At 37.5% G+C, this 14120-nt stretch overlaps 2 protein-coding genes and 1 non-coding gene across 4 annotated transcripts in view; 2 read left to right on the top strand and 1 right to left on the bottom strand.

Annotated features, from left to right (window-relative positions):
- Positions 1-10319, bottom strand: part of LOC106665415 — a 50662-nt gene extending 40343 nt beyond the window's left edge. The window contains exon 1 of the mRNA XM_024229760.1: positions 10206-10319. Coding sequence (XP_024085528.1) covers positions 10206-10304 — 99 coding nt within the window. The 5' untranslated portion in view covers positions 10305-10319. The remainder of the gene's footprint in view (positions 1-10205) is intronic.
- LOC106665395 (solute carrier family 26 member 10-like) overlaps positions 1-14120 on the top strand; it is a 79593-nt gene that overhangs the window by 16326 nt on the left and 49147 nt on the right. The window lies entirely within an intron of this gene.
- On the top strand, positions 2596-2668 carry Trnan-auu. The gene has a single exon. It is a non-coding gene; the product is annotated as a tRNA-Asn (tRNA).

The following is a 14120-nucleotide window of genomic DNA, read 5'->3' as shown; positions in this document are numbered from 1 at the left end:
TACTAATCGGCCAGTATTTGTTGTCTGTGCCTCTGGAATCTTATTGAATTTGTGAGTGCGGTTTTCCATAATGTTAATTATGTATTTTTTTAAATGCCTGACATATAAATGTCTATAAGATACGGTGAAATAAATTTACTTACAGGTTTTGTTATTCTAATAGAGACAACATCAATTCCTATCGCATCAGATTTTGTCAGATTAAGCGCTTTCTGTATGTCTTATGATGATATATTTATAATTTCGAAGCAATTGGTTGTTAATTTTAGGTTTTTGTATTTATTCAGAAGATATTGTTAGATTTAGGATTACAAAATTATAGCAAATGAACTAATTTAAGTCTATTTTTGGGTCATCTTTGTTACTATTTTCTTAACCGGCTTCATTTTTTTAAAATACTCCAGTATTCTTTGGTATTTAAATTTTCGCTTATTTTATGCGTTATGTATTTATTTTTCTCGTTCCGAATTAATTGTTTGATTTTATTTCTTAATTTATACCATTTCCTAAGGTTTTCAGGGGTTTTAGTTTTTTAAATAAATTTTATACGAGTGTCTCGTGCTTTTCTGAGGTCTCGAATTTCTGCATTTAGCCATTTAGCAGGTAGCCTATCGTATTTTTTATTTTTATCAAATGTTTGCTAATACGTTTAAGTATGCTTTTCGAAAACTGTCTAAGCCATGTGCTTGGATTTTATTAAGATTAAATTTTTTTTATACTGATTTTCTGCAAACTGATATTCATATCACCAAGTATCACTGAGGGATCAAAGGGGAGCTTTGAAACGACATTAAGGAGTTGATCCAAATTTTTCGCTTTAGGCGGCTTATAAACTACTCCGACCAAGATTTTAAATTTAATTTTAAACATTTCACAAATGAAAATTTAGGTTCTTTTGTACTGTGCAACTCCGCCTCCTACTTTTCCTGTACGATCATTCCTGACAATATTATAAGGGGAAGGCGTATAGTGCTTTTATTTACTGGTTTTTTAAAAAAGTCTCCGAACTAATTGTAGTGCCAAAAATGGGTGATCTACAGTGGAAAGGTTTGTTTCGAATACTGATATATGAATTATTTTGGTATCTTTCGGATGTATTGAATTCAAACTTTGAAACATTGGTTTTAATGTGTAATTGAGGAAAATGTTATGGTTTGCGTTGTCGGTTTGTTTTGATTCTTTATTCAAATAGTTTATTAAGGTAAAAAGAAGAGGCAAGATTATTTTGGGATATAATACATTACAAACTGTAGGACAAAAGTACAAAATAACTCCATGTGAAAAATGACGGGTGGAGCGAGACAGCAAACACTACAAGTTAGAAATTCGACAAAACCTCGTATTTTCTTTCCTAACTCATTTTTTTTCAACTGCATTCAGTCGATAGAATAAATAAAACGGATAGTAAACATGGAGACTACAGCATGTAAACACGAACAGCAACCATTCAGTGAAGGAAAGATATACCAACCACCATCTATGTGCTCCACCGGGCGTTGTTAAATCCAGTGGAGACGCATTGATAGCACTCCTGAAACATGGATTATTATCACTTTCTGATAGCAGCTCACTGCCCGTTGTCTCTTTAGACGTCGAGGATTATTGGGAAATGATCGAGAGAAAAGTTGTCATACGTGAGGATAGGTTATAATTGAATTGTTTGCAGCTGATTTGCAACATCTTATAAAAAGAATATTTAGGTCGTGGATGGTACATTGGAAACAGAACGGGGGTCGGTGATCGATCTAAGGTATTCGCGAGTGTTGACTCTGGATTCTGCGGATATTGGAAGGTTTCGTTGAACCACATATTTCTATGTCCATATTAGTTTCGGTGTTCAGTTGTATGTGATTATTCTCTACATGAGTACTTTTGGGGAGAGTTTATGCCTGTTGTTTTTAAAATAATCGTTATTGTAGGTTTAGTTCTGTATTTTTCCGGCCAGTAGTAGAGATATGGCCCAAGGTATCAGATGATGTTTGCGGCAGGAAGGAAATGAGTTTATATAGATTGGAGGTAGAGTGATGCCACAAGAAAGGTTATGGTTGAGAATTGTGGTTTTGCGGTTGTCCCAATTTTTGATCTATCGTTCGATAAAATGTATGTAGATGACTGGAGGGTTCGGTGTGCTGTAACAAGATCGGAGTTCGAGGATCGAAAAGATAAGCTTTAGGTTAATGGTGTCGGGATGGGGAAGAATATCAGTAGCATGTGGTGACCCTCCATGTGATGGTAAGGAACATTAGTAAACAGTTAAAGGAGTAGCTGCAAACATTTATACTTCCTTTCATGAATGGTGACAACTACCATATCCCATCTCAACCGCACCTTTTGAATTTTCCATCCTTTTTGGCATTTTTCACTGACTTTTTTATCTCAACTAAAAACCTTAATTAATTGAAAGATATTAATTGGTCACGGAATATAATAAATTTAATAAGTAAAACGAGGTATATCTTCATTAAGAGTTCTCCGTAGCCATTTCATTTGTTGCCGAGAATCCAATCCGATTACACGAATTTGAAAAATGGCAAAAAGGAGGGAAAAATCGAAAGGTTGGGTTGAGGTGGGAATTTGGTGACCGAGTGGATCGAAGTCACGATAGCTCAATTGGTAGAGTAGCGGCGTATTGAGCCGAAGGTCGTGGGTTCGAATCCCGCTCGTGACACTAACTTTTTCATTTCAACCAATGATTAATTAATTGAAGGTTATTTGGTTAATCAGACCACGAAATATAACAGACTTAGTGCAATTTTTATAAATTTCTGTTGGGCTTTTCTTTAATCGATATTGATCCTCCTGAATACCACTAGTACGAACATATATATTTTGTTTTCACTTTTAAAAATTTTACAGTTCTGAATGGTTTTTTTTATATTCATACGTGAGATAGTTGTTTATATAGATCCTTTCGTTTGGTTCATTTAAATATCCAAGGTCATGACTCACGATTTTTTTTAAATTTTTAATTTAAGTTACTTTGTCGATTTGTTTTGTTAACTCAACTACAATTATAGGTCTATAGTTTGTATTTGGTTTTATGACAAATACATTGTCAATGACGGATTTTGATAATTTGTGATTTAGATTTTCGGAAGGTTTTTACACAATCCGTATTAAGTTGGTGTCATTTGATGCCATGCAATTCCAATCTGTACTCAAAATTTAATTGATAAAGATAGTTGAAATCACATTCTAATGCGTGTTAACGGTGTCTTGTTTTGGCTGTTAATATCTTGAACATGTTTTAATCATTAATCTAATTATAATATAAATAATCTAATTGTACACTTAAACAGTTATTTGACGTGACATGATTTTCTTCAATAATATACGAGTAGCTATAGAGATCATCCTCTATACTTTTAATGGACATTCTTGCTTCCTATTTAAAATCTTGGATTATATTTATGAGAGCTTGAAAGCATTGTTGTCTTCGGTTTGTGTAAGGCTGAGCCAAAGAGTTCCACTCGTTTTCAATTTTTGTGCTTGTCTCTTGGGGAAGTTGATACAGAGAGGACGATGTAAAGCCTGAGACATGTCACTGGAAAGCTTGTAGGTGTTGAAAATAAAACCTTCTTGGCACGTTGTAAATGTGGTTGCTGGCCCTTTCGATGTCGATAAATACTTTTTGTGTAGATGCGAAGCAAAACGTATTGAGACTACAGCACAGGCATATAAACTTTCTCGTCGAATTTGCCGAAAGTAGTGAGTAAATGTAAAGGCAATTTGTTGGTAAAAGCAGAGGAACCCCTCCGTGAATCGTCTTCGTGAAAGCCCCCGGAGAGAGAGAGAGAGAGAGAGAGAGAGAGAGAGAGAGAGAGAGAGAGAAGAATAGGAGAGAGAGGTGATAGATGGTTAGGGATGTTTAGAGAGATAAGAGTGGGAGAGTGTGAGAGTGAGAGAGGTGAGAGATAGTGAAAGAGTGAAGGAAAGGAGAGAGGTGAGAGATAGTTGAGAAGAGAGAGAACAATGAATAGGAGAGAGAGGTGGGAGTTAGAGAGAGAGAGGTGAGAGTGAAAGAGAGGGAGAGAACAATGAATAGAAGTGAGTGAAGAGGTGAGAGAGAAAAAGAGAGCGTGAGAGGAAAATAGGAGGGACGGAGAGAGAGAGAGAGAGAGTGAAATGGAGACCGAAAAATGAATAAGAGAGAAAGGTGAGAGTAAGAGAGAAAAAGAGAGAAAAATAGATAAGAGATAGTGAAGAGGTGAGAGAGAGAAAGAGAGAGAGAGTGAGATAAGAATAGGAGAGAGAGAGTGAGAGTGAGAGAGAGAGAAAGAAAGAGAGAGAGAGAGAGAGTGAGATAAGAATAGGAGAGAGAGAGAGAGAAGAATAGGAGAGAGAGGTGATAGATGGTTAGGGATGTTTAGAGAGATAAGAGTGGGAGAGAGTGAGAGTGAGAGAGGTGAGAGATAGTGAAAGAGTGAAGGAAAGGAGAGAGGTGAGAGACAGTTGAGAAGAGAGAGACCATTGAATAGGAGAGAGAGGTGGGAGTTAGAGAGAGAGAGAGGTGAGAGTGAAAGAGAGAGAGAGAACAATGAATAGAAGTGAGTGAAGAGGTGAGAGAGAAAAAGAGAGCGTGAGAGGAAAATAGGAGGGACGGAGAGAGAGAGAGAGAGAGAGAGTGAGTGAAATGGAGACCGAAGAATGAATAAGAGAGAAAGGTGAGAGTAAGAGAGAAAAAGAGAGAAAAGTAGATAAGAGATAGTGAAGAGGTGAGAGAGAGAGAGAGAGAGAGAGAGAGAGAGAGAGAGTGTGAGAGAGTGAGAGAGAGAGAGAGAGAGAGAGAGATGAGAGTGAGAGTTCAGAGAGAGGGTGAAAGAGAGACAGAAGAAGGAAAGGTGGGAGAGGTGAGAGTGAGAGTGAGTGACAGGAGAGAAAGATAGGAGAGAGAAGTGAGAGTGAACAGGTGAGGGAGAGGGAGAGAGAGAGAGTGTGAGAGAGAGAGATTGTGTGTGTGTTTCAAGATACAGATTTTTATATCGATTCGAACCACCTGTCGCTAAAAGCTAAACTTAAACTGGAAAAGTCCAAAATGTGCATTTTTATGTAAAATAAAATTGCAAGAATGTCATTTCAGAGGTGACAGATTCTGGTTTGTACGCCTGCGAGGATCTCAGGTTTTAATTACTTCTATTTTAGTTTCAATGTGACACTACATACGCTTAAATTATTTTTCATTTGCACTTTATAACTCAAAGAACGAGACTTTGTTGTCAATTGAACGTAACAAAAACCTCAAAAAATGTTTTTGACGAAACAAATTGCTTAAAATAAATAAAATTAATCTCAGGTATATTTTCTTCTACGGATCGACTCTCGGACATTTTAGAATTAGAACCTCGAGGGGCTGCGACCGGGGACACGCCCTGACCTTTGTATAAATCTTACAGGCAATGACTTAAAAACACACAATTTAAATGTAAATGAATTTTGAAATTGCAGCTTCCTGTCTTTAACGTAAGAAAGACCAACGTATTTTTGTTTATCATTACAAGACTTTTGTCAGGATTTACTGTGATTTTTCGAGTTTGGGGTTTTCGAGCTACTTATCGGCCAGTGATTGTGAAACGACTACTGTCGATAAATCTCTGAGAACGAGGGATTGAAAAATGGAGGACGTCGTTCAAGAGCACAGCGTTCCGGCGCCCTGAGGCGTTTATGTTAACACCGAGACATTAATAATCAGCCGGCATTGTTCCTCACATCTCTTGCACCATGTGCTAATTACAACCTTCAAAAGTGTGTTAAATACTAAAAAGACTACACAATCTGTATTACATCGTGTTACAGACTGTTACATTAAGACGCAGATGGCGTTAGAAAGGGCGTCCTTGATAGATAAAATGCTATTAAACACTTTCGATTTTTTTAAAAAATAATTCTAGATTTGGTATAAAGGTTTGATAAATACTGCCGATCCTTCGCGGACGGAAGCTAGGTGGAAAATGGAAGCGATCGCAGTCTCGCAGATGGCCAAGGTCGAGAAAGAGTGAAAGGAAGGTCAGGGGCGACACGAGCCGGCCAGAATGGGGTGGGTTCGGTCGTTTCCTTAAGATGTTTGTCGCGTTTTTTTTTCCCTTTTTAATCGCAATTGCAAATTGTTTCTATTCTGCGCTGTTTCTATCAATAGCATTACACCCAGCTAATGTCCTAGAACAGTCACGCCGTACAGTACTCGTAGGAGATGATATTTCTCTTTTGAAAAAAATCTATTTTTGTTTGTCATAAAAGGGCCAAAACAAATTTTTCTTCCTTAGGCAATGGTACGAAGGTGGCAGTCGGTCGCCAACAGGTCTGGAGAGTATGGCCGATGTGGCAATGTTGCCCAACCAATATCCGTTAATTAGTTCTGAAGAATCGATGGGCCTTTTAGATAAACTAACCTGTGCCCAATTTTTTAAAGTTCTGTATGATAACATCACTCTCCTGTTTTGGTTTGACCTGGAGGCGAAAGCTCAAATACTCTTTTTCATCACTCAGAACAGCCTTAAAATATGTAGAAGCATTTTTCATCACAAGTTTCACACAACAAATCATCAAACAGTTCTGCCTAGACTCTATTCCTAGGCCTTTCTAAACATCTTCCAGTCGTTCACGTTGGCTCTCGTTTTCCGCTAAAACTCAAATCCTTCTTTTCTAGTACTATGTCATCCTAAAATCCTACATACCCGAGCGTTTCTTTCATGTTAATTACCGAACTTCAATCTCTCCGATTGAGGTTGAATGTTACTCTCTGATGTTACTCAAGGGAGCATCCTAGGTCCGTAACTTTTCAGCATATATACGACTTCCTTCAACATTCTAACACACTCACCCCAGGTAATGACCTTTGCTGACGGTTCAGCGATCTTCTCTGCACACTTTGATCCTAACCTAGCAGTTGAATCCCTCACAGACCATTTCCTTACCTTAGCACCAGGTTTCGGTTTATATTCATTTTATAGAGAATAAAAAAATGAAAACAAATCCCAACATCTGTATTTTCCCCTCAAGCGCAAAGTATTCCCTAACGTCTATCTGAATCAAATTCCACTTGCCTATGTGCCCGATATTTTACGCTCTCTACGACATTGTCCTGTGGTGGTCGGATCTGGGAGTCGACAGCTCAAATAAATTCACAAATCCTTCATCAGACAGAAAACCATTGATACAACTGCTTAAAAATATTTTACATCACAAGTGATGATTCTATCCAATATGGATGATTTTTTGAAAGGGTCAAGTAAGGACTCCTGTCTATTTAAGAGTATTTGGAGGTCATTGTAGAGGATGGTGTAGGATACATATTACGGAGCGTTCTGGGCACTCTGGATTGGAAAGATGAAATTCGTTGGGGATATTGCTAGTTTTAGTTGGGTCCTCCAAAACTAACAATAAGAACTTTCCTCTGTGGCTCTTCGCTCACTTCTCTTCATGTGAGGATATGTATCCATGTCTTCAGTTTCTTTTGAGAGAGTCGGAATGTTTCTGTCCCTACTTTGCCACATCTTCTTTAGGTGGTAGTTGAGATGACAGACCGTATAGAGACCTAAAATTTTTCTCAAATATTGCCTGAGAGAAGCTCTTAGCTTGCATCATACCTCGTGCTTTCTTCTAATACTTGAGTTTTTCTCAAGCCATTTTTCCAGCTCTGTCTTTAACACACTTTCTGATGCCCATTGTGGTTCGAGTCCCATGGATGAGAGAGCTCCTTTGGCTTGTTGGTCAGGCTGTCTGTTTCCTTTTATAACTTTTTGTCCCGGAACGCACCTCAAGGTAAATTTGTTATATTCTCCTAGAGCCATTCGGCAATTTAGGCATTAGTAGACTAGTTCGGAGCTAAAAGAAAGCGAATTTAACGTTTTTCGGACTGGCCATCATTTTCTTGTTCATGAATTCTGTACACAGATTTGAATTGCATGAACCTCTGCTTCGAAGAGTAGGAACCAACCAGTCCTGCGGACCTCCATACCTGTTCAATCTTTTATCCGTCAGTGTACCATATTAGGACCCCTTCTTGAAACTGAAGGTTTTCTCCCATGTTGTCTTTTATCTGACATCTTGAAGGGGTCTGCCAAGATTAAGTTTTCCTCTCATTTTACAAGTACTTTTATAGACATCTCATTAATTTTAATTCTCTCTTGAATTTTGTGATTCTTCTTCTGCTTCTCCTTTGATCTGGTTTTGTTTCTTTGCATCTCGTTAGTACTTTTGAAAACCACCCGTACATGAATGTGTAACGATGGAAGATCGAGGGTGGTTTCCATCGCTGTTGTGGGAAAATCCATCGTCCCTGTTATGTCAAGACACCTCCTCCTTATGTAGTCTTTTTGACCACCATCATAGAGAACATACCTGTATGTGACCAGGGGTCTGACCGCAGTGGTGCCCTTTTTCTGCTTATTCCCCAGTTTATGCTCAATCTTTATGTGATAGTACGTTGCGTACCAACTTTAGCCTAGTGCCATAGGTACAGGTCCTTTGGTCAAGGGTTATACCTAAGTATTAGATCCTTTTGAAAATGTTATGTCTTTATCTTTTAGAGTGCTTTTAGGTTAGGGTCCTTCTTCTTGTGTGCATTAGCGATGCTTTCTTAGGGTTGATATTTAAACCCATTTTTTAACACTACCTTTTTACGATGGTTAGGGTTTTTGTACCTGATTCATAAGAGTATCATCAAATTTCCTTTTATGGTGGTTACCAGGTCACGTGCGTAACCTATGACATGGTACGTCTAAGCTGTTAAGCTCTCTGATAGTCATGCACTAGCAATCGTACCTGGGGCCATAATAGGGGGATTCCTATGGATATTGAGTTAGAAAGCCTTCCGGATTGTGCATTATCACCGGACGCTGGACAAGTAATGCTGGCAAAATGGAGACCACTTTCACCTCTCTCCTCTCACTCACTCTCACCTCTCTCTCCTATTCATTCTTCTGTCACTCTTTCTCACCTCTCACTCTTACTCTCACTTTCTCTCACTCCCACTCTTTCACCTATTCATTCTTCTCTCTTCCTCTCTCTCGTTCACCTCTTTGTCCTATCCTTCTCACACTCACTCTCTCTCACTCTCAACTCTCGAGCCTATGATTCTGAAAATGAGTAAGAAGTCGAAACGCGTTTGACAGACGTAAACATCGAGACAAAAATGATCAGAAACGACCGAACTACATGTTCATCACCCCGTCGAACCCAAAGGGAAATCAAGTAATCCATTTAATGGGAAGCGTCGGTGGCCATAATGGGTCCAGGGTTCGAATCTCATATGTTCTGAATTCAAACCCAGAGTATTAACAAATGGGTTTACCGGAACCTCGTATGAACTGAAAGTTTTCCAGTCTGTGGGTTCGTCCTTTGCTTTAGATTTTGTCAATTTTTCATTTTATTTCGGCATGTCCATTATCACCAGGGGCACCATATGTTTGATGAGATATAGAATGACGATATCGCTTTTTATCGGGAAAAATGTTTTCATAGTTTTTCATTTCACTTTTAATTAATCGTGGAAATTATTGAAAAATGGACGGGAAAAGTGAATAGTACAATATATTGAACTTCTCGACACTAAAGATACACAACAAAACAATTGTCAATACGTGGTGTCAATAAGTCAATTCAATATTTACACCTGTTCCAATTGCTGCGCTCAAGTAAATTTGATAGCATGTACATGTAAATAAAAATAAATTAAAAAATTCAATAGTAGCAACTCCTGTGCATTGTCACATTGGGAGGTTGCGAGGCCAGTGACGCTTCAATCGTCCAGAAGGATTATCTGTTTATGAAACTTCTTGTTCATGTTTTTCGCTATTGAAGGAAAGGATAGAGGTGAGAGAGAGAGAGGAGTGAGAGTGAGAGGAATTATTGGTTATCGAGGTAATTACGAATGGTGCTATTCGATAAATAGAAAGAAGCGTTGACAATGGTTCGGAGGATTCTGGATTATAAAAACTGGATAAATTAGAGGTAGAACCACGATGCTTTATGTCCAAGCTGTATAAATGCAAGAAAATAAGAAAAGACAGCCCTGGGCCAGCCTCCACCACACTGCCACCGCCTCCGCCTCAAATCCACCTGACGCAACCTCACCCCTCACTCCACAGCATCCACCACACACCACCTCACCCCCCTATCACTCCATACAACAAAAAATAATTTAGAAAGTAATAAATAAAAAATAAAAAATAATGAAATGAAAATAAGAATGAAATGCTTGCTCTTACCTTGTTGAATTTATACCTCCTTCTCGGTTGCAAGCTGACGCCAAATTGTGAATGAAGTTGCGTAAGATTTATATTATGATAATATCTTTCAATCAACATTTCTATCCTTTGAAGTTCAAAGTTCGACCATTTGTAGTATTTGTTTTTCCGAGACATAAACACATGATGTTTCTTCACCTCCCTTGATTGTTGTTTTCACCCATTATTGCAGTAAAGTATACATAGATCTCTTGGTTTGTGTCTCCTTACTGCGGCCAAGTGGAAATACGACGCGGAGGACATTTAAGATCATTTTTAAACAACAGTTTTCGTTTCCAGGATTTTTACGACCGCGCCAAGGACCGACCAATCGCTCGGGTTTACGAGTGTTTAACCACCACCCCAGTGACCATTCATACAGTCATACCGTTATATAACAATTATTTCAATACCAAAAAAAAAAAAAAAAAAAAAACAATTTGCGCTGGTGTCAAAATTCCGATTTGTGGACGGCCAAAAATCTGCCAGGTCTATCACATTATCGGTGAATATGATAGAAACCTCTTATTTTGTAATCCTTTAACAAAAATGTTTTTATATCTACCAAGGTGACGGCGTAAAATCATATTTAATTGGTCATAGTTTACATCACCATCTACGAATTTCCTTTTATACGCCGCTGCTCTAACCTCTCGGTCACGATAGCTCAAGTGGTTGAGCAGCGGCGTACTGAGCCGAAATTTCGTGGGTTCGAATCCCGCTCGTGACACTAACTTTTTCATTTTAACCAATATCTTACATAAAAAGATGAATTAATTGAAAGAAGTTATTTGGTCAATCGGACGACGAAATATAATGCGTTATACTATATGTATGGAAACGTTCAAAAGAATTTCTACTCTGAGCCTAATCCTAATCATTTACTATCATTATCGCAGTTCCGAGATGAAGCTCCTATTATTGTGGCAAACGGTCCGAATACATAAAAACCGGTCTAGTAGATTTAAGATTCGAATTGGAAGGTAATAAACCGTTTTTTCCTTATACCACCGCTTATTGACTCATAATACATGATAGAACTGTCATGGAATGCAATCCTCTCTCCAGTATTGTTTAAGAATGGTATAAATTCCACAGACCTGATCATTTCAATTCATTCGCTACCATGAATTCGAACCGTGTGTCTGTGTTGTAGAAATTCAACGCTTTGTGGACAACAGGAGTGACTGGTATGGTAAAAGAATTGTCGACTGTAGATCTTGGCCATTACTCAAGTCAGCATTGGGTTTTCAAACCGCTAAATGAATGTGCGCCAAACGAGTCTAGTCTTCAAGTGAATAGTTGTTTACATCGGTATTAGTATAAAATGAAATTCGGTGATGTAAACTATGACCAATTAATATGATTTTACGCCGTCACCTTGGTAGATATAAAAACATTTTTGTTAAAGGATTACAAAATAAGAGGTTTCTATCATATTCACCGATAATGTGATAGACCTGGCAGATTTTTGGCCGTCCACAAATCGGAATTTTGACACCAGCGCAAATTGTTTGTTATTTTTTTTTATTCGGAGGCCATTTTTTTTTAACCTTTTTTTTTGCTTTTGAAATAATTGTTATATAACGGTATGACTGTATGAATGGTCACTGGGGTGGGTGGTGGTTAAACACTCGTAAACCGGAGCGATTGTTCGGTCCTTGGCGCGGTCGTAAAAATCCTTTTCATTTCAACCAATACCTTACATAAAAAGATTATTTAATTGAACTATAGTATAACATTCCATATCGGTTATTAGAAAAATTCACGTTTAAATCGTCATATGGGTAAGATTTCGATTTTAAAAAAGTATGACATTAGACAAAAAGCAATGGTCAAATTTATTTCAATCCACTAATGAATTATTTTTTCTAGATGACCGAAATGCCAAAATTGCAAAACGGGTTTTTTCCATTTGAGTAGATGTTTTAACCGGCCACAACTGTCTCTGAGCCGTAGGAAGTAGCGGGTAATCGTACAAATCTCAACTCCTAAATGATACCGATATGATTTTTTCCTTTTCCAAAAGTTTCAACATCAAAGGTTTGTGATGTTAAATAGACGTAGGGTATTTTCCACGGGAGATCCGTCAACGCTATTTTCACTTTTTACCATTGGTCTGCTGAAATGTAGCAATTTTCGTCCTTTCTGGATCGTGTCAATATAAGCTTCTTGCTTCAGGTTGATAATTATTTTTTGGTAATGTTCTACAAAACCGAGTACCAATCTTAACGAGAAGCATTGAAATGATCTTCCGTCCTATACTTCCAGAAACAATTCTCTCCACTTTTGCTGACGAGACAGCAAGCAGCAATCCTTTCCCCGTATAAAGATCCAGTCCCCGCCAACAGAACCTTCAAAATCATTTGTGCTGCAGGTACTTGATATTCTTGGCCCAGGGTAGAGGATTGATATTGATTTTGACAAAATCATTTTTACCAGAAAGACACCTGATATTAAAAACTTTGTCAAAATCAACAGCAATCCCTTACCCTGGGCCAAGAATGCCAAATATCTGGGAGTCTCTCTCGACCGAAACTTTTCACTTATCATATTACCATGAAATGTTCGAAAACTGCAAGGGCTATACAAAGCTTGTTTCCTATTTTTAATAAAACTTCGTTGTTAATCATTAATAATAAAAAGCTCATCTTTAATCTTTATATAAGGCCTATTCTTACACATGCTGCCTCAGTCTGGTCGAATGTGCTACCAATTACAAATATATGCAGACCGTTCAAAACATAGCGTTAAGGATTATCGGCAACTATAAAAGATGGACGCGAATAGACTACAATACGCATTACATATTTCCAGTATAACAACCCACGTTTTTAACCAAACCTTGAGCTTTGCCTCCAAATCCAAGAAGAATTCAATACAATATATAAAAAATATTGCAAATTATATGCTCAGAGTCTTAAAACTTTACTAACTATTACAATTAATTAAGGTTTTTAGTCGAGATAAAAAAGTCAATGGCACGAGCGGGATTCGAACCCACGNGTATCTAGCCGAAGATCGTGGGTTCGAATCCCGCTCGTGCCATTGACTTTTTTATCTCGACTAAAAACCTTAATTAATTGTAATATATTTATTGGTCAAGCGGACCACGAAATTAGTGAATTTACTTACTATACTTTTTCTTAAAGATCTAACCTAACCATTTATTGTCAAATAATGCATCTACTTTTCATGCATAGGTAACTAAACAGAGCAGTTTTAAATACTTTTCACGATCCAGGTCAAAAATTGCGCTGGAAGATCAATTTAAGTTAATGATAAAAATTATAATGTTTCTAAGCACTCTGCAAAAGTTTTTGTAAATTTTATCAGCGAGGTTTTTTTTTCAATTTTCCCTCTTTAAACTGGTGACGCTTAAATTTATCCTTCTCATTATTGTTGTAAAATTTGTTAGCTCGTGTAGGTCATGATTTTGACCTGAAATTTCATTTTAATTCTATGTCTAATAACACTTTTTCTTAAAAACTTTATTGTATGTTGCAAATAAAGGCTCTTATTATTATATTATTATTTGTAGTGCCTCGATGTTTAAAAAGTAGAGAAATAAATGAAACGAAGAGCCAATACATTAAAGTCTCACTCAGACGTATACCACAACCACCTGCTTACTTTAATGAGATTTCACTACTTTACTTGAGACCTGAACAAACGACTTACTTGGAATCCGTACACAACACTAAAACGAAACGAATTAAACAGACTCCAACATCCAAACTTCCACTTAATTACAAAAGATTAACATACACTATGACTAAACCTGTGGACAAAGTTTAGAATTTGCGGGTGTAAGATCAAAAATGTACGGTTCCAAACAAGAAAACAAAGTGACGAAATCGCTTAAAAAAGACAGGTCGAACTTTTGAGACATCAACT

This window comes from Cimex lectularius, unplaced genomic scaffold, assembly GCF_000648675.2.
Source record: "Cimex lectularius strain Harlan isolate CLEC.00 unplaced genomic scaffold, Clec_2.1 scaffold41, whole genome shotgun sequence".
In the NCBI taxonomy this organism is placed as follows: Eukaryota; Metazoa; Arthropoda; class Insecta; order Hemiptera; family Cimicidae; genus Cimex; species Cimex lectularius.
This window is presented reverse-complemented; position numbering and strand designations above follow the sequence as displayed.